At 36.2% G+C, this 24,693-nt stretch overlaps 1 protein-coding gene across 5 annotated transcripts in view; it reads right to left on the reverse strand.

The window, feature by feature from the left end:
* Positions 1-24,693, reverse strand: part of PPP4R1 (protein phosphatase 4 regulatory subunit 1) — an 84,363-nt gene that overhangs the window by 23,224 nt on the left and 36,446 nt on the right. For all 5 annotated transcript variants that reach the window (XM_064379427.1, XM_064379428.1, XM_012446865.3 and 2 more), the window contains 5 exons: positions 19,203-19,310; positions 18,997-19,062; positions 17,962-18,120; positions 11,962-12,089; positions 4,990-5,513 (listed from right to left, as the gene is read on the reverse strand). In XM_064379427.1, the coding sequence (XP_064235497.1) occupies positions 4,990-5,513; positions 11,962-12,089; positions 17,962-18,120; positions 18,997-19,062; positions 19,203-19,310 (985 nt within the window). The remainder of the gene's footprint in view (positions 1-4,989; positions 5,514-11,961; positions 12,090-17,961; positions 18,121-18,996; positions 19,063-19,202; positions 19,311-24,693) is intronic.

Genomic DNA, 24,693 nt, shown 5'->3' on the forward strand with positions numbered 1-24,693 from the left:
GTGTATGATCTCCAATCCATTCTGTTCACTGGAAAAGTGCAGGCATACCTTGTTTTATTGCACTTTGTAGATACTGTACTTTTGCTTTTTTTTTTCTTTAAAGAGGTGGGGTCCCACTATTTTGCCCAGGTTGGAGTTACTTGCAGAAAGCTATTCACAAGGCATGATCATAGCTCACTGAAGCACCAAACCCCTGGGCTCAAGCAATCCTCCTACCTTGGCCTCCAGAGTAGCTAGGAGTACAGGCACACACCACCATGCCCAGCTTGATACTATACTTTTTATAAATTAAAGTTCTGTGGCAAGCCTATATCGAACAAATCTACCGGTGCTGTTTTTCCAACAGCATGTGTTTACTCTGTGCCTCTGTATTGCATGTTGGTAATTCCTGTACTATTTCAATCTTTTTCATTATTATTATATTTGCTATGGTCATCTGTAATCAGTGATCTCTGATATTACTATTGTAATTGTTTTGGGAGCTTCTAACTGGCCATACAAGATGGCAAACTTAAATGATAAATGTTGTGTGTGTTCTTACAGCTCCACCAACTTTCTTTACCCATCTCTGTCCTGTCTCTTTAGGCCTCCCTATTCCCTGAGACTCAACAATATTAAAATTAGGCCAATTAATAACCCAACAGTAGCCCTTAAAGAGTTCAAGTGAAAGGAAGTATAACATGTCTCTCACTTTAAATGCAAAGCTAGAAATAATTAAGCTTAGTGAGGAAGGCATGTGAAAGTGAAGAAAGCCCCAAAGCTTAGGCCACTTGCGCCAGTTAGCCAAGTTATAAATACAGATGGAAAAGTTCTTAAAGGACATTAAAAATGCTACTCCAGTGAACACGCAAATAATAAGAAAGAACAACAACTTTATTGCTGATACACAGAAAGTCTGAGTGGTCTGGATAGAAATCAAACCAGCCACAACATTCTCTTAAGCTAAAGTCTAACTCAGAGCAAGGCCCTAACTGGCTTCAATTCTGTAAAGGCTGAGAAAGCTTAGGAAGCTGCAGAAGAAAAGTTGAAAGCTAGCAGAGGTTGCTTCATGAGGTTTAAGGAATGAAGCCATCTCCGTAACATAAAAGTGCAAGGTGAAGCAGCAAGTGCTGATGTAAAGCTGCAGCAAGTTATTCAGAAGATCTAGCTAAGATCACTTAAAAGCTGCTAAGGTGGCTACACCAAACAACAGATTTTCAACATAGATAAAACACTCTTTTATTGGAAGAAGATGCTGTCTAGAACTTTCCTAGTTAGAGAGAAGTCAATGCCTGGCTTCAAGGCTCCAAAGGCCAAGGTGACTCTTGTTAGGGACTAATGTGGCTGGTGACTTTAAGTTAAAACCAGGCTGCGAGTGATGGCTCACGCCTGTAATCCCAGTACTTTGGGAAGCTGAGGTGGGTGGATCACCTGAGGTCAGGAGTTCAAGACCAGCCTAGCCAAAATGGTGAAACCCCATTATACAAAAAAAAAAAAAAAAAAAAAAAAGCCAGGCATGGTGGTGCACACCTGTAGTCCTAACTACTTAGGAGGCTGAGGCAGGAGAATCACTTGAACCTGAGAGACAGAGGTTGCAGTGGGTTGAGATTGTGCCACTGCACTCCAGCCTGGGTGACAAAATGAGACTCTGCCTCAAAAAAAAAGCTAAAACCAATGCTCATTTACTATTCCAAAAATCCTGGGGCCCTGACGAATTAAGCTAATTCTACTCTGCCTGTGCTCTACCACTGGAAAAGTAAAGCCTGGATGAGAGCAGATCTGTTTACAGCAAGGTTTGGCAAGTATGTTAAGCCTACTGTTGAGACCTACTACTTAGAAAAATATTCCTTTCAAATTATTACTGCTCACTGACAATACACCTAATCACTCAAGCACTCTGACAGAGACATACAAGCAGACGATGTTGTTTTCATGCCTGCTAACACAATATCCATTCTGCAGCCCAAGGATCAAGGGATAATTTCAACTTTCAAGTCTTATTATTTCAGGAGTACATTCTGTAAAGTTATAGCTGCCATAAATACTGATTTCTGTGATGGATCTGGACAAAGTAAACTTAAAACTATCTGGAAAGGATTCACCATTCTAGACACCATTAGGAACATTCACGATTCATGGAAAGAGGTCAAAATATCAACATTAAAAGGAGTATGGAAGAAGGTAATTTCAACTCTCATAAATTACTTTGAAGGGTTCAAGACTTCAGTAGAGGAAATAACTGTAGATAAGGTAAAAATAGCAAGGAAACTAAAATTAGGAGTGGAGCTTGAAAATGTGACTGAAGTGCTAAAGTCTCATAATCAAATGTTTTTTGTTGTTTTAATTTTAGAGACAGTGTCTTGTTATATTGCCCAGGCTAAAGTACAGTGGCCATTCGTAGGCACAATCATAACCACTACAGCTTTGAACTCCTAGTCTCAAGCAATCCTCCTGTCCTCAGCTGGGATTACAGGTACATAGTCACTATATCTGGCTCTCCTGATCAAACTTGAACAGATGCCTCTTAGGATGAGCAAAGAAAGTGGTTTCTTGAGACAGAATCTCCTCCTAGTGATGATGGTATGAACATTGTTGAAATGACAACAAAAGATTTAGAATATTACATAAACCTAATGATAAAGCAGTGGTGGTGTTTGAGAAGACTGACTCTAATTTTTAAAGAAGATCTACTGCAGGTAATATGCCAACAAACATCATTGCCAGCTACGGATAAATCTTTCATGAAAGGAAGAGTCAAATGACACAGCAAACTTCAACACTATTTTATTTTCAGAAATTGCCACAGCCACCCTAGCCTTCAGCAACTACTACCCTAACCAGTAAGCAGCCATCAACATTGAAGTAAAATCCTCATCAGCAATGAGACTACAACTTGTCTAAGGCTCAGATGATCATCAGCAATTTTTAGCAATAAAGTATTTTTTCAGCAAAGGCATGTGCATTTTTTTTTTTAAGACAAAATGCCATCACACAGTTAATATATTACAGTATAGTATAAACACAACTTTTATAAAATTCTGAGACAGTGTCTTACTCTGTCACCCAGGCTGGAGTGTAGTAGTGTGATCATAGCTACTGAAACCTTAAACTCTGAGGCTCAATTCTCCCACCTCAGTCTTTTGAGTAGTTGGGTCTACAGGTGTGTGCAACCATGCACAGCTACTATACAAAATCTTTTTAGAGATGGGAGTCTTGCTATGTTGCCCAAGGTGGTCACAAACTCTTGGCCTCAAGCTAACCTTCTGCCTCAGCCTCCCAGGTAGCTGGGATTACAGATGCAAGCCACTGCACCAGGCTGTACACATAACTTTTTATGCACTGGAAAACCAAAAAATTTGTGTAACTCTATTGCAATATTTGCTTTTCTGCAGTGGCTTGGAACTGAACCAGCAATATCTCCAAGGTATGTCTCTTATTTGTACTGAAGTCTCTCAACTGCAACTAGTATATTCACAGTACAAAGAGTATTAGACATCTTCTAAAACACAAAGTCGTACCAAAAAAAACTTGTGTGTATGTACATGTAGGTCTTTTTAAAAAGCAACCTATGTATATTTCTTTTTCACTTATTTGTTGAAAGAAAAATTTAAAGCAGCTCTTTCAATGTATCAATTAATATTTAAGTGACTAGACTGTGTCAGAGAACTAGCAGATATTATAATACAATGAGAACTCCCAGAACAAGCTTAAGGACAACTGGCAATCTTTTTATTTCATAAAAATATTGTTTAAGAAAAATAAAATAGGCTGAGCGCAGGGGCTCACACCTGTAATCCCAGTACTTTGGGAGGCGAAGGCAGATGAATCACCTGAGGTCAGGAGTTCAAGACCAGACTGGCCTACATAGTGAAACACTATCTCTACTAAAAATACAAAAATTCGCTGAGTGCAGTGGCATGTGCCTGTAATCCTAGCTACTCAGGAAGCTTAGGCAGAATAATCGCTTAAACCCAGGAGGCAGAGGTTGTGGCGAGCCAAGACCATGCCACTGCACTTCAGCCTAAGCGAGAGAGTAAGACTTCATCTCAAAAAAAAAGAAAGAAAAAGAAAAGAGGAGTCACTGAAGTTGGATACACTGAATAAACTTAAGTCGGTAAATAACAACATTTAAACAGAAAGCTGAAAGCTGTAAAGACATTAAACACTTATCAAGAGTTGACTATGCTTGCTGTAAACATTCTACAGTCTTTCCCCAGTCCAACCCCAGAGATGAAGTCTTGCTGTCGCCCAGGCTGGAGTGCAGTGGTGGACGAACATTCTATAGTCTTTCCATAAAAGAATTACTGTGTCTACTGCTATCTTATAAAAAGATAACAAGTCTCTGTGCAAAATAGTTAAGGCAGAGCCCAAGCTTTAAAACTGTAAAGCATTGTTTGAATAACTGAAAATTTCAAAGAGAGTGATTTATGAATCAACAAATCTGTATAAATTACAGTAAGGAATGCAATGATGAGCCTATTTTAAATGAAAAATTTCCTGAAGATCAGAATAATTATATTTACTGAGAGAATTTAGAAATACATGATAATGATGTTCACACTACCTTTTTCTTTTTTTTAATGAAGAAAGACATGGTCTCACTGTTGCCCAGGTTGGAAAATTATCAGAGCAATCTGCTGATGATCCTTTGACACCATTTGAGCACAATCACAGTTCAGTGCAGCCCCAACCTTCTAAGCTCAAATGATCTCCCACCTCAGTTTCCCAAGTTGCTGGGACTACAAGCATGTACCACCATGCCTGGCTAATTTTTTATTTTTTTGTAGAGATGGGGTCTTACTATGCTGCCCATTCTGATCTTGACCTCCTGGTCTCAAGTGATCCTCCTGCCTCAACCTCTCAAAATGCTGGTATTATATAGGTGTGAGCCACTATGCCCAGTTCATAATACATTATTAAATGGCAATTTTTTCTGAAATGAAATTTTAAAATCAGACACTATACTTTTAGTCAATTTTAGAATAAAGAATTTGATTGATTCTTCCATACCTTTAACATCTGGATCATCAATGTGGGGCTCTAGATTTTCTATCATTTCTTCCAGTTCCTTTCTGGTGGCCATGGTGATGTTTGGAGAACTGAGCACAGGGCCTTCAGCTGCTTCCTCTGGTCCCTCTGGGCTGGGTTTTCCCCCAGAGTTCTGTTCAAGCTCTATATCTAGATCTATTTCAGGAAGAGGAGTCCTCCAGAAATGGAAGGAGTTATACAATTCCTGATCTAAGAAAGCTGAATCTTGTGAACTGGTGCCAACCTCTGGTCGTAACGTAGATTTGTAGTTACCAGGTTTTTTATTCTCATTACTAGCTGCTTCCTGGTGAGATTCTGAGGACAAAGTAAAAAGTAAAGAGCTGTCCACTGGAACACTAATTTCACCTGGAGGCTTCCCGGATGCCTCAGCAGCATGGTCTTCCATCGTGTTTTCCAGTTTGACACTGGAATTACTAACACTGAAATTTGAAGGAATGTCCTCTGGCCTGACTTGTACATCCTCTGGGGCTTCTTGATCTCTGATCCTTTTATTGTTTCATTTGGTGGGAAAAAAACAACATGAAAGGATAATTACTTTAAAAAAACTAATGAAAGATATTACATATAGCATTTAGATAATTTAAACATTAAAAATTACAGATTATCTGTACAAACTGAATTTACATATATTATTTATAATGCTTCTTTCTCCATCAGCTGCTCTGTGTTCAAAGATGTAAATACCTGTTAAGTATAAGTCTAAACAGTCAAGCAATATATATTAGTTAGAGAAAGTAACATTTAAGAATCCTGGGATTCTATAATACCATGCTAATTTCAAAAATAAATAACTAAAGAAACGTACTGGGAACAGAAATTCCTACAATCATTTTAAGATACATAACAATATTATTTGATTTTTAGGATCATTTGTATTGCCACTCTACTCCACTGACATAGTGAAAAGCTAAGACCTAAAGCCTATTTGCTTACATTATAAAAGATAAACGAAAAGAAAAATTTTCAAGATAGTAGTACAATACTTATTTGCTATCTCACAAAAATATTAAAATCTGCTTGAGTGTAAATATTACTTTTGTTTCTTCTACAACATCTCTATTCCCCAAGATTTTCCTAAAATGAGGTCACAACTTGGTAAGGAGAGGCGGTACAAATTCATTAAAGTTCACTGATTACTGCCATCTATTATCTAAAGTACTACTGTGTTATTATTTAATTCAATTAAATTTAACAAGCATTTATTGAGCACCTACTAAGAGCCAGGAAACGAAATTAATATTGAGGATTCAAATGTGCATGAGATGTAACTCTGGCTCTTGAGATTACAATTAGAGGCAAAAAGAAAAAATGAACATATATCAGCCAATCACTGCTAGATAGGGCAGTAAGCACAGATGCATGCAGACTGAACACAGGAGGAAATGGGAGTGAAGATTAAAAGGCCTTTAAGTGGACACTCAAGAGGTGCTTTACATGGACAAAAAAAAAAAAAAACCTTTAAGGAAATGACATGAGTTGTACTCAGAAGAACCAACAAATGTTTACGAGGCTAAGGGGAAGAAGAAAGCATCCAAAGGAGAAACAATACATGCAAAGGCTAGAGTGGCTGACCAGGTGTAGCACATTCAGGAATCAGCAATGAGGAAATGATGGATGACAAGGATGAAAGACATCACAGGAACCACTGTATTTCAGACCAGCAGACCTCCGGAGTTCATCCTGGACTACAGGAAATCATGTAGGAGCTAAGAAAACTGTTGACAGATCTACTGTTTTACACAGACCATTCTGGAGGAAATGTAGAAAATGAGTTGGAGGTAAGATAGGAGGCAGGAATTACAGACATGCAGGTGAGATGTGATGATGTTCTGATGGAGGTAGTGTCTTCGGGACTACAGAAAAACACATTCAAACAGCAGCAAAAATCAATAGGACTTTTCCACTTACTGCATGCCGCAGGTAACAAACAACAGTTTCACAAGAAAGCTAATGGGTTCAGGTTGAGATAGGGTGAGTTAGGTATCCATGCTGGGTTCTAGGTGGTGATATCTGTGACAAAGAGGTGAAGACTGAGACAGATATGGAGGTCATGAATGCAGAAAGATGTGGGGCTGACATATGCGGAGGCAAAAAACATTAATAAAGAATAACACAACAATTGTATAGAATAACAGAGAGTGAAGGCATTCTTCCTGTATAAAAGAATAACAATTAGCATATTTTTAGGCTGAGGAAAATAGTTTAGAAGAGATGAAGGAACTGGAGACACAGAGATTGATGGAATTAATGATAAAGCAATGTCTTTCTGAGGAGAGGCAAGAATATGGGGTTCTAGAACAAAGGGGGACAGATTAAACAGGTGAAGAGACATTGTTTCCCAAGAAACATGAAAGAGAAATAAGGATGGCTAAATATTTAGGTAAACTGGTAAGATGAATAGAGGAAAAAGCATCTGTGTGCCTTTAAATACACACAATTTAAAGGAGAATTAAAAGGACTGTACAAAAGAGGGGTGATGTTAACACCTATATGAGCTCCCAGTTAAATAGTCACCATCTACATTCTCATAAAATTATGAAGTTCCCTCTCAATATATAATGCTTACTGTTTTCAAAACCATATTTTCACAAACAGGTGATTATTTTTTAAAATACTGATAAACAAAAACATGCAAGTCATCTGAAAACAAAGCACACTGTGACTGCATTTTAAATTCTGGTGTTTTTCTTCCATTCTTATAACTACAAAATATACAGTATGCATATATAATACAATTGTTTAGAATTGTGAAGAAATCAGACTGCAAGTTCTTACTCTCGCACTGCCACTACATTAATATAAAACTCTGAGCCTTTTAAGGACTTCTAGGATTCCTCACTTACTCCTAATTCATAAAAATGTGGAGCTGGCCTAGATAACCAGTAAAATGTTTTCCCACTCCAAAGGAGCTCCTGAAGCTAGTGTTGTTATGTAAAATAAATGTGTTTTCTATATGTTTATGAATTATATATTTCCCATTTTGTCCATATTAAAAAAATAATTTTCCCTTTTGTTATAAAGAACATTAGTGGGCTAACTGGTAAAATTCAATAAAGGCTATAGATTAGCTAACAGTATTGTATCAACGTTAATTTCCTAATTTTGGTAATTGGACTACAGTTATATATTAACATCTGTGTTTTAAAGATACACATGGTGAAGTATTTTAAAAAGGTAAAAAGAATATCGTGTCTAAAACTTATTCTCAAAGAGTTCAGAAAAAAAGAATAAAGCAAATATGGTAAAACAGTATTTGGAAAATCTAGATGGATATATGAAATTCCTTGTGATATTCTTGCAACATTTCTGAAATAATTCAAACTAAAATTTTAAAATTATAATAAGGATATTGTTCCGAAAGGGGGGAAGAGAGGAGCAAATGGGTAAAACTTGTAAGACCTCATATGTACTATCTGACAAATATAATGAACTTCCGTTTTTCTTGTTTATTCTTTTTTTAAGAGATAGGGTCTCGCTCCCTAGCCCAGGCTGGAGTAAAGTGGTATGATCATGGCTCACTGGAGCCTCAAACTCCTGGGCTAAAGCGATCCTCCTGCTTCAGCTTCCCAAAATGCTGGAATTACAGAGACTTAAAGTTCCTTGATCACTATCTCACCTTGGTATTAAAATTAAATTTTAATATTCTCAGCTGCAAAAACAAAAGGAGAATGACTGGTCAAATAATTGTTTGTCTGATAAATGTAAATGTATTAGTTTGTCCAAACTTAAAACTCTTAGAATGATTTTTAAGAGAAAACTACAAGACAAAGTTTTCCCTAGTACTATATTCAATTCTGGATAGAACTACTACAGCTTCAAAAGTGTCAAAAGTATAAACTCTCTAAATTCTAATTTTCTTGGTAATGCATAAGAGTCAATGCAAAATCAAGCTGTTCAATGCCAAAATTCTGATATTCTTAATTGTCAGACTTTGAAATGCTATTGTACAAGACAAACATTGTTTGGAAACTTGAGGCCCCTTATGACTTGTATAATGAGAATTATCCCATCTCCTAAGAGGTAAAAGCACCAGAGGAGAGTCCAGAAACTACCTACGTGAATGAGGAATCTTAAGTTTCTTTCTGTGCATATGTAAGTTTACAATTAATATCCTAAGAGTTCCTTACTACAGACTATGGGCCTAGAAAATTAATTACAGGTATTTCAAGGAGAAAATGACTTATAGAACATCAGGCTAAAGAGGTACTATATCCTGAGATGAAAGCAAACACACTCCAGAACACTCCTTTTAAGTACTGTGAACAAATGCAATGATGTTTTAGCATTCATGAAATATTTCCAAATTTGTGCTAATAATTTTATTTTCATGCAGTTTGCATTAAGCTGAACTGATAAAAGCAGCAAAAGTGGTTTAGTTACTTCAGATTTTTGAGGTCAAATCCATATTTCCCTAGAATAATTCATTCAGGCTTAATATGTGCACCAATGGGCCAGGCCCAGTGGAGACAAAGGGAGGAGAGTTGGATGCCACACTGCATAGCTGGGAGGCTACCCAGATGATAGATGCCAATACGTAGCCAAAAAGACAGGATTAAAATAGTGCTCTCATCACAGTGCTACTGACAGACACAGACAAAAGCTCTGTACTTCCCGGACAAGTCAGTGAGTCTAAAACAGCACCTGTTGACATCTACTGGGTTAAACAAGGGTATGGATGGAGCAAGAAGCTTCCCAGAGAGCAGCAAGTACAAAAACAGGGCGAGTTACAACACGGTGCATTCAGAGAAAAACGTAATAGTGAATGCCTATTTTACACACTTTTAAAATGCAGATTTGAGTATTTCAACTCTGCTTCTGGAAGAAGCCTTTATCAGCACTTTTAAAGAAGCATTAATAGCCTGATCCAGTGTGAGTGAAAGATCTGATGTATAAGTAAGATGTTTGGAATCAATAAATGCTTCAAAGAGTATTAAAGTGATAGCAAATGTTTCCAGGGTCAGATGAAACACCAGACAATAAACAAACAGTAGTGGAAATATGTTGCCAAAAACTTGCTTACTTTGTAAGACATTTGTTTGAGAAACCTGAATCTGGGAAACTGAGAGAATTTTGAGAACAGGAACTAAGTTCTATCTTTCCATTTACAGTTTCTGGTTCATAGTAGGTGCTCAGTTACCTTTTGCATGATCAATCAATCAATCAATCTTAAATAATACCACAACAGTTTAAGACAGCTTAAAACAAATGCCAGTGTGCCAAAACTAACAGTTCTGAGATTCAATAATACATAGGACTACTTCTTTATAAAGATAGGATGTCAAACTGTGCAAAAGCTTTTACAATATTTAGCACAACTCCTTCCTTAACCAGGAATGCTTTCTTCCCCTTACCATATCATTAACATAATTTAATAAACTCTAATAATATACTGAAGATCAGCAATACAAGTAGTATTGCCTGGACATTAAGACATACTTCATTATAATGGAAGAAGAATGAAGGAATTAAACTACCTTTATATAGCTCCTGCAATAATACTACACACTGGTAGGCAGCAAACATGGCCTTGATAGCCACACTGTTTAGGTCAGTGAAGTTTTACTGGAAGCTTGTCCATTTATATAATGTCTATAGCTGTTTATACACTGCAAAGGCCAAGTGAGTAGTTGTGAAAGAGAAGAAAAATATTTACTACCTGGCCTTTCAGAGAAAGTTTACCAACTCGTGCTATATATTTCTCTGTAAATTTACATTTTACTTACTAGACCCATTATTTTAAAACAAAAGTTATGTAATAGTCTTCAGTATACTTAAACAAGTAATTTTAAGTATGCCGATTTCAAAATGAAAAATAGTAACATTACCCATCCTCCCATCATCATTTTTGTCAAACTCCTTGCAGCACCTGTTTTCAAAAGAACTGACAGACTTTGCTTGCTAGGAAGACAGGTTTGAGTGATTTTCTTCCTTTACAAAAAACAGTACCTCAGGTTTGTTTGGCTATTCAGCAGGACAGTAGGAGAACAGGCAAAAAGGTAAAACAAGGCAGCAGAGAAGAAAGAAGAACTGCCAAATCAAAACATCAAGAAAGGAAATAGCACAGTATCAAGACCTACAGAAGAAAATGTCCATTAGCATCATGACAAGGGAGGGACAAGACACTATGGTAACTCAAGCATTATAGCAGGGACTGTTTCAAAAACTTGTATTAAAATTACTTCAAGTGCATAACTGTAAAACTTTGTGTACATTTCCCACATACTAAGTTACGCTTGAATTGGTTTTTCCCCTAAACATATAATAAACTCTAAAAATAAAAATTTAATAGAAAATTTTCAATGCAAAAACATTTAAAAATAAAAATCAGAGTTGACTCTTTAAGCTTTATTTAAAACTTTGGTTTCCCTATGAGACTGATATACTTAAAACTGATATACAGGCTAATAAATATACTAAATTGGTGTTAATCATTCCTATACTTTCTTCTTTAATTGACAGATTACAAACACCATTGACAAAGAATCCAAGATGCACAATTATTTGACAGAAAAGGAAAATAAAATATATTCCTAAAGTAAGTTTTACTCCTTAAAAACAGATTTAAAAAATGCTACACAGTGTATAACAATTATCCTGTATATTCTAGATATCACTGAATGACTAACTAGGTAAATAATGTATTAAACATTTTTTTAAAATCATAATATGTATTTAGCGCTTCCTATGTGCCAGGCATCTAGTTAATTGTGTTACATGCGCCTGCTCATTCAATAGGTAACCAACAAAAGAGATGTATAACAAACAAATGCATTCAAAATAAAGATCTATAAAAATATTTACCAATTTTTATATTCAAGAGAAGTAGCAAACTATCCAAAAATAACATCTTTGCAGAATAGTGGAAATAATGTTTAAAAGCAGTAAAATCAGAAAACAAAGTTTTGAAATTAGAAAACAATTTTAAAATAATACCTATTTTTGTCTTCTACTGACATCTCTTCTGAACTTTTGTTTTCTTCTTTAAAATACTGGCCTGAGCTAGATGGATTAGCAAAAGTAGATATGAAAGGTCCCAGAGATTGAAAAGCTGCTTGGCGAACCTAGGAAGATAAAAAGGACAATAATAAAGGAATCATTTTTAAAAAGAATTTTATAAACACACACACATACACACATTATAGATATTTAATAATCTACTTTCAAATGCCAACGTATGTTTAGCATAATAAAGCTTTTCTTTTTTTTTTTTTTTTTGAGACGGAATTTCGCTCGTTACCCAGGCTGGAGTACAATGGCGCGATCTCGGCTCACCGCAACCTCCGCCTCCTGGGTTCAGGCAATTCTCCTGCCTCAGCCTCCTGAGTAGCTGGGATTACAGACACGCGCCACCATGCCCAGCTAATTTTTCGTATTTTTAGTAGAGACGGGGTTTCACCATGTTGACCACGATGGTCTGGATCTCTTGACCTCGTGATCCACCCGCCTCGGCCTCCCAAAGTGCTGGGATTACAGGTGTGAGCCACCGCGCCCGGCCATAAAGCTTTTTCTAAAGGAAGCCCAGATTCAGAACTTCAGCCAGGATTGAAAAATTCTTATAAACTATTTTCTCTGGCTGGGCCCAGTGGCTCACGCCTGTAATTCCAGCATTCTGGGAGGCCAAGGCAGGCGGATCACATGAGTCCAGAAGTTTGAGACCAGCATGGACAACATGGTGAAACCCAGTCTCTACAAAAAATACGGAAGTCCCAGTTACTCGGCAGGGTCTGAGATGGAAGAATCATATGAAGCTGTGATCACACCACTGTACTCCAGCCTGGGTGACTGAGCAAGACTGTCTAAAAAAAAAAAAAAGAACAAAACAAAACAACACACACAAAACAAACCCCTATTTGCTTTTTTTCAATTTCAATTGTTTTTATCCTCCCTTGAATGTTTGAACCATGATAATCTAAGTATGAGATACTATAACATTTGCATAGAACAAAACTAAAGAAAGTCCTACTGTATTCTCAGGAACAAAAAGAATAAGAAAAACCAACAGTGCCACAAAGAACATAAAAATTAATAAAGTCAACAAAATGTGATAAATACATTTAATGTTTTCAGGTAGGAAAGACTATAATTTGTTCACTACAAGGAGGCAAGACAGATGTACCAAAAATATAATATTAGCTTAAAATATATGTCACGAAGATCTTGAAACATATATTACTGTTCTCATCTCATGTAGAAAAAATGATAAAGAAGTTAAATAATTTCACTTCGTGCCATATTTCTGTATTATTTTTGAAATCAAGAATTTTTAAAACATTTGAAAATGAGAGGATTTATGGAAGGAAGGATGGATGGACACAATCGGACAAAGGCAACCACAATGGGAGAACTGATATGTTATTAAAACCCTGACTTTGCCACAAATCAGTTTCTCTGAAGTTTAGCTTTCCTTTTCTTTTCCAGACAGGTTTTGTTCTGTTGTGGAGGCTGGAGAGCAGTGGTGCTACCATGGCTCACTGCAGCCTTGAAATCCTGAGCTGAAATGATCCTCCAACCTCAGCCTCATGAATAGTTGCGGACTATAGGCATGTGCCACCACATCCAGCTAATTTTTAATTCTTTTTTTTTTTTTTTTTGTAGAGACAGGGCCTTGCTATGTTGCCCAGACTGGTCTTGAACTCCTACCCTCAAGCAATCCTCCCACTTCTGCCTCCCAGAGTGTTAGAATTATAGGTGTGAGTTACTGCGCCTGGCTAGGATTTCTTTTCTTTAAAAAAAAGTGCCTAATAATACCTTTTGCAAGTTTAAGATAAGAATTATACAGTAAGCATGACTTTTTTTTTTTTTTTTTTTGAGAGGGAGTTTCGCTCTTGTTACCCAGGCTGGAGTGCAATGGTGCAATCTCGGCTCACCGCAACCTCCGCCTCCTGGGTTCAGGCAATCCTTCTGCTTCAGCCTCCTGAGTAGCTGGGATTACAGGCACGCGCCACTATGCCCAGCTAATTTTTTGTATTTTCAGTAGAGACGGGGTTTCACCATGTTGACCAGGATGGTCTCGATCTCTTGACCTTGTGATCCACCCGCCTCGGCCTCCCAAAGTGCTAGGATTACAGGCTTGAGCCACTGCGCCAGGCAAGCATGACTTTTACAAAGGCAAATAAATGTAAAGTGTATCATTAGAATTCACCTACTTGGAGAAGCATATATAAAAAATGACTCAACTGGTTTTTTAAAAAGGCTAGAATTATATGCATAAGAGGGAAAAGAATAGCCTGTATGTGTGTGAACTAAGGGTTTTTCTCCCCTTCATAAGTCACCAAACATTACTTCCATAAAAGGACAAAAGGTCACTTTTAACATTGTATGCATGAATTTAATCTTCTCCGAATATTGTTAAATCTTTGAGTTTGTTCCCAATAAAGGATACAGAAAACTTAATTTATCTAAGTTATTAGTTTATCTTGTTGTTAGATTAGAATGAAAAAAGTTTAATGTGGAGGAGAGACACCAAGAGTCTCTAATAAGAGTTAATTAAATCCTACTATTAATCTACCTCCTTGATTTCACAAAAACAGAAACTTAAATCCAAATAAAATTACTTCCTCAATGTCACCCTATAGTTACAATGAAATCAGGACTAAAGTTCAATTTGAACTCTCCAACACACCCCACTGTGTGTAACTGAGTAATTTTCCAACACCATAAAAATATTTCTATTTTCAGCTATTCCTCAAAATAAAATGATTTTAAGCTATTATTTTTACTAGTTTCAATGACTTTAAGAAAGAAACAACTAATGATTTTAAACAAAGGTTCTGGAAACCACTAAAAAAAACCTGTAAGTCACTCAAAGAATAAATATTAAAGAATTTCAGAAATAAAATTAACTTTTAATTCAATTTTAACTTTTGAGAAGGGACAGTACAGCAGATTATAACCTTCCCCAAATGGCCTAACATTGTTTGGACAAAAGACTACTTTCGCTCCTTTTGTACCTAAATAGACATAGGATTTGTGTGTGTGTGTGTGTGTGTGTGTGCGTGCGCGTGCGTGTGTGTGTTTCTAACAATCTGATACAGGATATAACACAAACATTAATATAATACTAAGGCTTAAGAGTCTTGCCTTCTATGTCAATTTTGTTTTGGGAATGAATATGCGAAGGTCCTAAAATTGATATCTGCCGTGACAGTGTGAGGAGCTCAGCTGACCCACTTCCCAGTGATATAAGTGAAAATTATAAAACAATCTTCAGAGCCCCTGGAAATGGCCCTAGGAGCAAGCAGCAAATGAAGGGATATCGATTCAAGAAAATCGATAAAATGTAGTATACATTGAGAGTCTATGGTATTTGAACCAAGATCATTCCCTGCTTATCCTACCTCCAGCAAGATGAGGTGGAGATTGCAGTGTGCTGCAGCCAAGCACACTGGGGTCAGCTCTCCTGTAGCTCCCAGGGAACAGGCTCTGCATGGCTCCAGCTACCTGATGCTGAGTCCCAGTCCTCAGCGAGAGCAGCTGAGGGGTTAGGCTCCTTTCTTCCACCCTCCTTTGGGTGTGGCATACTAAAAAGACTGGGGCCCCACTAGCCCACTGCTCTAGCTCACAGGGTGATGATTCCTCACCAGGAGAAAGAAGCCAAGGGAACCTCAGGCTGCTGCCCTTTCATCCCCACCAAAGCCCTGTCATCCCAGGGTGACTGTTGGCAGATCCAAAGCTGTATCTCCTAGACTGGGGAAATAGCCTTCACTCAAGTACTCCAGCCAGTCACTAAACTGGCAAATAACAGTCACAAGCCCCATGGGGGAGGGAGGACAACTAGTATCAAAGTTACTACATATATTATCTAAAATGTTCAACTCTCAACAAAACATTACAAGGTATGCAAAAAAAAAAAAAAAAAAAAAATCCATACATTAGCGGGGAAAAAGAAACAGGCAACAGAAACTACTTGTGAGAGCAATCAGATTTCAGACTTTAAAAAAAAGGCTTCAAAGTAGCTATTATAAACATGTTTGCAGAACCAAAGGAAATGATGATTACAGAAGTAATAGGAGGTATGGGGACAGTGCTGCATCAACTAGAGCATAATATCAATAAAGAGAAATTATAAAAAAGAACCAGATGGAAATTTTAGAGTTGAGAAGTACAATGACTAAAATAAAGTCACTACATGAGCTCAACAGTAGATCTGAACTGGCAGAACACAGAATCGATCTATTGAAAATAGATCAAGAGAGACTATGCAAGCCAAAGAACAGAGGGGAAAAAAATGAGGAAAAATGAAAAGGGCCTCAGAGAAATGCGGGCCATCTTTAAGCACATTAACATATATATAATATATATACACAAATATATATTTATATAAATATATATTATATATTTTATATATAATATATGTAATATGTATTATATAATATATAATATGCATTATATATGTTTTATATATATTATATATATATAAAAAATGGGGATATTAGAGGGAGAGAAGAGAGAAAAGAGAAGAAAAAATATTTGAAGAAATGTTGGCTCAAAACTCCAAATTTACTGAAAAACATAACTTATATAACTAGGAAGTTCAATCAACTCAACTTCAAGTAGTATAAACTAAAAGAGCTGTACAAATGGATACATCACAGTAAAAATTCTGAAAGTCAAAGGCAAGGAGAAAAATCTAGAAAGCAACAAGAGAAAGATGACACATCACCTACAAGGGAAATCCAACTGATTAACAGTTGACCTCTCAGCAGAAACAAAAGAGGTCAGAGGCAGTGGTATAACACACTCAATCTCACATTAAACAAAGCTGTTGTTCAAAACTGAAGGCGAAATAAAGACATCCACAGATAAACGAAAACTGAGAATTTGTTGTTAGCAGACCTACATTAACAAGAAATACTAAATTAAATTCTTCAGGTTGAAAGCCATTTACCCCAGATGATAATTCAAAGAAAGAAGACCTCTAATCCATAACCTAACCTTCTGCCGAAAGACACTGGAAAAAGCAGCAAAATAAACTAAAAGCAAGCACAAGGGAGAATAAAGATTAAAATGGAAATTAATGAAATAGATAATAGAAAAATAGAGAAAACCAATGAAACCAAAAGTTGGTTCTCTAAAAGATCAACAAAACTGACAAACCTTTAGCGGACTGGCCAGAAAACAGAGACAAGACTCAAATTACTCAAATGGGAAATGAAAGAAGAGGCATTAGTAATGACATTACAGAAATTAAAAGATTATAAAGGAATCCTATGTATAATCATATACCAACAAATTAAACAACTTAGATGAAATGTACAAATTCCTAGAAAGATACAAACTATAAAAACTGACTCAAGAAAAAAACACAATATAAATAGACCTATAACAAGTGAAGAGATTGGATTAGGAATGTTAAAACTATCTACAAAGTAAAGCCCAGGGCCAGAGGGCTTTGCCACTGAACTCTACCAAACATTTAAGGGATAATCAGTACCAATTCTTCAAAAACTCTCCCCAGAAAGAGAAGAGGAGGGAACATTTCCCAACTCATTTTATGAGGCCATTATTACTCTGACAACAAAACCAGACAAAGCCATCATAAGAAAGCTACAGACCAATATGTCTCATGGTATGGACACAAAAACCCTCAACAAAATACTGACAAACTGAATCCAGCAACATATAAAAAGAACTATACACTATGACCTAGTGGGACTTATTCCAAAGATGCAATTGGTTTAACATCTAAAAATCAATTAACATAATACATCATGCCAATTAAATAAAAATCAACAGGACTCATATTTGTAAAGAAATTTTTGTCCTGTTACAAAAAAACACACAAACTGTTAATATAATAGTCTTTCTACTGTCTACTCTTGAAAGTATAAAAAAATCTTAAATTATAAGTTATTTCTTATGAAGTCAAAATTATGTTTGCTTTAAAACAAACCCAAATGTATTATTTTCCAAAAGTGATAATTAAAACCCTACCCAACGTGAAGGATCACTGATCAAATTAATAAAAAGCGCTGATAATTTGGTCCGTCGGATTTCTTGACAAGTTGCACATGAAACTGCCATGAAGCATTCAGCACAAGCCTTCCGGACTCCCCAAACATTATCAGAACAAAGCTGGAAAAATCTGGGCAGCTATGTGAAAAGCAAAGAGTTTTGTTAGCTGGACAAAGATAGCAGATTTCATTAGTTACTTCTCTTTTCATTTTCTGCTTTCATAGCTTTTTCTTTTTGAGACGGAGTCTCAATCTTTCGCCCAGGCTAGGGTGAAGTGGCACAATCTCGGCTCACTGCAACCTCCGCCTCTTGGGTTCGATCAATTCTCCTGTCTCAGCCTCCCGAGTAGCTGGGATTACAGGCATGCGCCACCATGCCTGGCTGATTTTTGTATTTTTAGTAGACATGAGGTTTCACCATGCTGTCCAGGCTGGTCTCAAACTCCTGACCTGCCTTGGCCTCCCAAAGTGCTAGGATTACAGATGTTGAGCACCACGCCTGGCCTCATAGTGTTTTAAATACTGGATTGTCTTAAAAAGTAGAAGATCTATTAGTATTAATACTCAACAATTTTCAATAAATCACATCTAATTTATAACTCAACTGGCTATGAAAAAGCACTCCCAACAATCATCACTTAAATGTTATACAAGAGCTTGCCCCTGAACTTATTTTGCATAAGAGGTGGCTTCAGAAACTCTTTAAGTACACTGACTTATCAAGTATATGCATCTTGTGTACTATTTAAAACTAACTTGCTATAGATTTAGTATGTTATCAAAAATCTTGAGGGTTGCAATAAAATTAAAGATTCAATTGAATAAGTAAGAATTGATTTGCTTAACAGAAATGGAAGAGGTAAAAACAGATCAACGGTCCTGTCACATATCTGTATTTTTAATAAATATCAAAAACACAATTCAAATGCCCAGAGTACAGATATTTAAACTCCTAAATTCAACGTTATTACATTTCTGGTAATAACATTTACTCCTTTATATCTGCAATACTTACCAACATTTCTTCAGTAGCTTGCTGGCCAACTACACTGCAAATATCTCCAAAATTGGCAGCACAGACCTGAAAACAAAAGCATCATTGACATTTCAAAATATTACACATAAGGTTCTTTTAAAATAATCTTTTAAATGTCATATATCAGTACATTAACAACTAGAACTATGTTCTTAAACAGAAGAAAAAAATTTGACAAAAAATACCTTTCGAACATGAAACATTCTGCAATCACAGCACATCTCACAAAACCTAGGGAGGATAAGACGCTCTGTAATATCCTTCCCAACCATGGGAGCCATTTTGCACATTATCTAAAATAAATAACAACAAAAACATACTGAAAATATCAAGTAAGGCTCTTTCAGTTAAGTTTAATAACTTAATAAAAGTATATAATAATTTCAGGAAACATAAAATATGATATGGCATTATTATACTATATACGTCACAGAAAACATTCATTGCCAATTATTAATTGATCTAAGTAGGAAACAAAGACAGATATTAACCACAATCAATAAAAACAACCAATAAATACTATATGCCAAGTAAACCCAGAGAAAATCCTAAAAATTTCATTTTTGTCCACAGTTTCCATCTTATTACTACTTCACCATTTTGCCTGGTAATTTTAAAAGCAAAACAAACAAAAACCTACATTTCCCCAATTTAAAACACTGGTGACTGTTCAAAGGGAAAATTATCCTCAGGAAAGATCTAGATTTAACCTATCTGTATTGCTAAGAAAGTAATTCAGTCCTCACCTTGCAAAGCACCCTGTTAACTGAAGCTCATACATATCAGAACGAAGTCCTGGTTTTGCAAAGCTTCAGTTCCAAGGAAAGTATGAGCACACTTCTGATACAGGCATGTTTCAGTTAACACAGTACCAGGCAAAGTGAAGATTCACTTTTTGAAAACTGGCCTCTATTTAAATACGTTGCTCCCACAGTTAATACAGAAAGAAATTGGATAGTCTGTTGTTATTTATTAATTGTTATCAATTGCTAGACTGTACAAATAGAACAAGATGAAGTAAAAGAGATACAGATTAGAAAGAAAGTTCTCTCTATTAAAATATGACATGGTTCTCTACACAGAAATTAAGAAGGAATCTACAAAGAAGCGATCAGAACAAGTAAGTATGTTTAGGAAGGTTGTAGGCTATAAATCAGAATATAAAATCTATTGCATTTCTACAAATTAGCAATGAACAATGAACTGGAAACATTTAAAAACAGTCTCATTCAAAGTAGTGAATAGTGATATAAATCAAAGACCTAAATAAATAGATCTACCATGTTCATAGACTTCGAAACTGGCAATTCTCTCCCAACTGATGTACAGATTCAACACTATCCCCATGAAAATCTCACCATCATCAGAACTGGAGAAAATGCCTATATCTCCTAATCCCAAAGCCAGGGATTTTGAATAAGCATCTCCATGCCCTAGAGTTAACAGTCTAAAGTTATACTGTATATCACTGATAACAAGCAAAACTAAATTTATTTTTAAAAATGAGTTATTCCCAAGATAGAGAAAAAAATGGGAGCTAAGGAATATAAAACATGACCAAAAAACAAACACAATTTTAAGAAAATCAAGAGATTCTTACCAGTACTGGATACAGTTTAAAAGTTTTTATTATAATGTTTTACTAATTTTACATTGCATCAAGCATTATAATACAGCAAGTTAAAGGGCTCAATATAAACCAAAAATTAGGCCAAGACCAAAACTGACTTCTTAATATTAAAGTGAAAAAAAAAATAATGTTTGGAAATAGGAAAAAGTGGTGGTTATACAACTTTGTGAACATGCTAAATGCTACTGACACTTTAAAATGATTAATTTTATGTTGTATAAGTTTCACTTCAAAAAAACTATCTAAATTTATTATTAACTAGTAACTGAATATCTAAAAATAAAATAACAGATTCAAGAAATTATTCAAGGGAAAGAGACTAGAGAGATCATCTCTCTCATTCCACTAATGATGATCCAGAAGCACTATATATACTGCAATGTTTCAAAAATATCAACAAAGATGCAACCATATTATTTTAGGTTTAAGGGGTGAACTCTTACAATCCAAATAGATTTGAATAAATTTTAGGATGAATTGGTCACTCTTCTAATTTACCATCAGAATTACTACTATCTGAACTCAGGAACCATAGATGTGAATCATTTGACTTTATGATGTGCATATTGACTTAACAATCTGTATATTCTTCTGATAACAATCACTGATGTCACATATCCTGGGAAATGTACTTGCCTAACCATCCTTCCGACAAAGATGGTACTGTCAGGGCATGAACCAACTATTATTTTATTTCCACTGTGCTTACACAGTGCCTAGAAAAGTGCTCAATACCTTCTGAAGGGGTTCAAATATTTCTTCGTTCAATACAGGGTTTTTAAATTTTTAGCTGCACTCATAAAATAACCATTTCAGTTTTTCATTTGGACATAACAATTTACAGTTATTTTTTTCTTTTATTTTTGTAATATATATTTTGTTGCATTTTAGGTTTTGGGGTACATGTGAAGAACATGCAAGACTGTTGCATAGGCACATACATGGCAATGTGGTTCACTACATTTCTCCCCATCACCTATACCTGGCATTTCTTCCCACATTATACCTCCCAAACTCCCCACCCTCCTCTGTCCCTCCCCTAGTTCCCCACCACAGACCCCAGTGTGTGATGCTCCCCTCCCTGTGTCCATGTGTTCTCATTGTTCAACACCCGCCTATGAGTGAGAACATGTGGTGTTTGATTTTCTGTTCTTGTGTCAGTTTGCTGAGAATGATGGTTTCCAGATTCATATCCCTACAAAGGACACCAACTCATCGTTTTTTATGGCTGCATAGTATTCCATCCTGTGTATGTGCCACATTTTCCCAGTCCAGTCTATCATCAATGGGCATTTGGGTTGGTTCCAAGTCTTTGCTATTGTAAACAGTGTTGCAATGAACGTTCGTGTGCATGTTGCCTTATAATAGAACAATTTATAATCCTTTGGATATATATTCAATAATGGGATTGCTGGGTCAAATGGAATTTCTATTTCCAGGTCCTTGAGGAATCGCCACACTGTCTTCCACAATGGTTGAACTAATTTACACTCCCACTAACAATGTAAAAGTGTTCCTATTTCTTCACATCCTCTCCCCATCTGTTGTCTCCAGATTTTTTAATGATCACCATTCTAACTGGTGTGAGATGGTTTCTCAATGTAGTTTTGATTTGCATTTCTCTAATGACCAGTGATGAAGAGCATTTTTTCATATGTTTGTTGGCCTCATATATGTCTTTCTTTGTAAAGTGTCTGTTCATATCCTTTGCCCACTTTTGAATGGGTTTGTTTGTTTTCTCCTTGTAAATCTGTTTTAGTTCTTTGTAGATTTTGGATATTAGCCCTTTGTCAGATGGGTAAACTGCAAAAATTTTTTCCCATTCTTTTGGTTGCCAGTTCACTCTAATGATTGTTTCTTTTGCTGTGCAAAAGCTCTGGAGTTTGATTAGGTCCCATTTGTCTATTTTGGCTTTTGTTGCCAATGCTTTTGGTATTTTGGTCATGAAATCCTTGCCTATGCTTATGTCCTGAATGGTTTTGCCTAGGTTTTCTTCTGAGGTTTTTATGGTGTTAGGTCTTATGTTTAAGTCTTTAATCCATCTGAAGTTAATTTCAGTGTAAGCTGTCAGGAAGGGGCCCAGTTTCTGCTTTCTGCACATGGCTAGTCAGTTTTCCCAACACCATTTATTAAACAGTGAATCCTTTCCTCATTGCTTGTTTTTGTCAGGTTTGTCAAAGATCAGATGGTTGCAGATGTGTGGCATTGCCTCCGAGGCCTCTGTTCTGTTCCACTGGTCCACATCTCTGTTTTGGTACCAGTACCATGCTGTTTTGATTACTGTAGCCTTGTAGTATAGTTTGAAGTCAGGAAGTGTGATGCCTCCAGCTTTGTTCTTTTTGCTTAGAATTGACTTGGCTATGCGGGCTCTCTTTTGGTTCCATATGAAGTTTAAGGAGGTTTTTTCCAATTCTGTGAAGAAGGTCATTGGTAGCTTGATGGGGAAAGCACTGAATCTATAAATTACTTTGGGCAGTATGGCGATTTTCACGATATTGCTTCTTCCTAACCACGAGCATGGAATGTTTCTCCATCTGTTTGTGTCCTCTCTTACTTCATTGAGCAGTGGTTTGTAGTTCTCCTTGAAGAGGTCCTTTACATTCTTTGTTAGTTGTATTCCTAGGTATTTTCTTCACTTTGTAGCAATTGTGAATGGCAGTACGTTCTTGATTTGGCTCTCTTTAAGTCTGTTATTGGTGTATAGGAATGCTTGTGATTTTTGCACATTGATTTTGTATCCTGAGACTTTGCTGAAGTTGCTTATCAGTTTCAGGAGATTTAGAGCTAAGATGATGGGGTCTTCTAAATACACAATCATGTCATCTGCAAGTAGAGACAATTTGACTTCCTCCTTTCCTATTTGAAAATCCTTTATTTCTTTTTCTTGCCTGATTGCTCTGGCCAAAACTTCCAATACTATATGAAATAGGTGAGAGAAGGCATCCTTGTCTAGTGCCAGATTTCAAAGGGAATGCTTCCAGTTTTTCCCCATTCAGTATGACATTGGCTGTGGGTTTGTAGTAAATAGCTTTTATTATTTTGAGATATGTTCCATTAATACCTAGTTTATTGAGAGTTTGTAGCATAAAGGGTTGTTGAATTTTGTCAAAGGCCTTCTCTGCATCTATTGAGATAATCATGTGGTTTTTATCTTTGATTCTGTTTGTGTGGTGAATTATGTTTATAGACTTGCGTATGTTGAACCAACCTTGCATCTCCAGGATGAAGCCTACTTGATCGTGATGGATAAGCTTTTTGATGTGCTGTTGCAATTGGTTTGCCGGTATTTTATTGAAGATTTTTGCATCTATGTTCATCATGGATATTGGCCTGAAGTTTTTTTTTTCTTGTTGAGTCTCTGCCATGTTTTGGTATCATGATGATGTTGGTCTCACAAAATGATTTGGGGGAGGATTACCTCTTTTTGGATTGTTTGGAATAGTTTCAGAATGAGTGTTACCAGCTCCTCTTTGCATGTCTGGTAGAATTCGGCTGTAAACCCATCTGGACCTGGGCTTTTTTTGGTGGACAGGTCATTAACTGCTGCCTCAACTTCAGCCCTTGTTATCGGTCTATTCAGGGTTTTGGCTTCTTCCTGGTTTCGGCTTGGGAGGGTGTAAATGTCCAGGAATTTATCCATTTCTTCCAGGTTTACTGGTTTGTGTGCATAGAATTGTTTGTATTAATTTCTGGTGGTAGTTTGTATTTCTGTGGAATCTGTGGTGATTCCCCTTTATCTTTTTTTATTGCATCTATTTGATTATTCTCTCTTCTTTTTTATTAATCTGCCTCAGGGTCTATTTTATTGATCTTTTCAAAAAACCAGCTCCTGGATTTGTTGATTTTTTGAAGGGTTTTTTGTGTCTCTATCTCCTTCAGTTCTGCTCTGATCTTAGTTATTTCTTGTCTTATGCTAGCTTTTGAGTATTTTTTATCTTGCTTCTCTAGCTCTTTCAATTTTGACTATAGAGTGTCGATTTTAGATCTTTCCTTGCTTTTTATGTGGGCATTTATTGCTATAAATTTTCCTCTAGACACTGCTTTAA

Source organism: Aotus nancymaae, unplaced genomic scaffold (assembly GCF_030222135.1).
Source record: "Aotus nancymaae isolate 86718 unplaced genomic scaffold, 86718_ANA_hifiasm-v0.15.2.pri h1tg000020l, whole genome shotgun sequence".
NCBI classification, from domain to species: Eukaryota; Metazoa; Chordata; class Mammalia; order Primates; family Aotidae; genus Aotus; species Aotus nancymaae.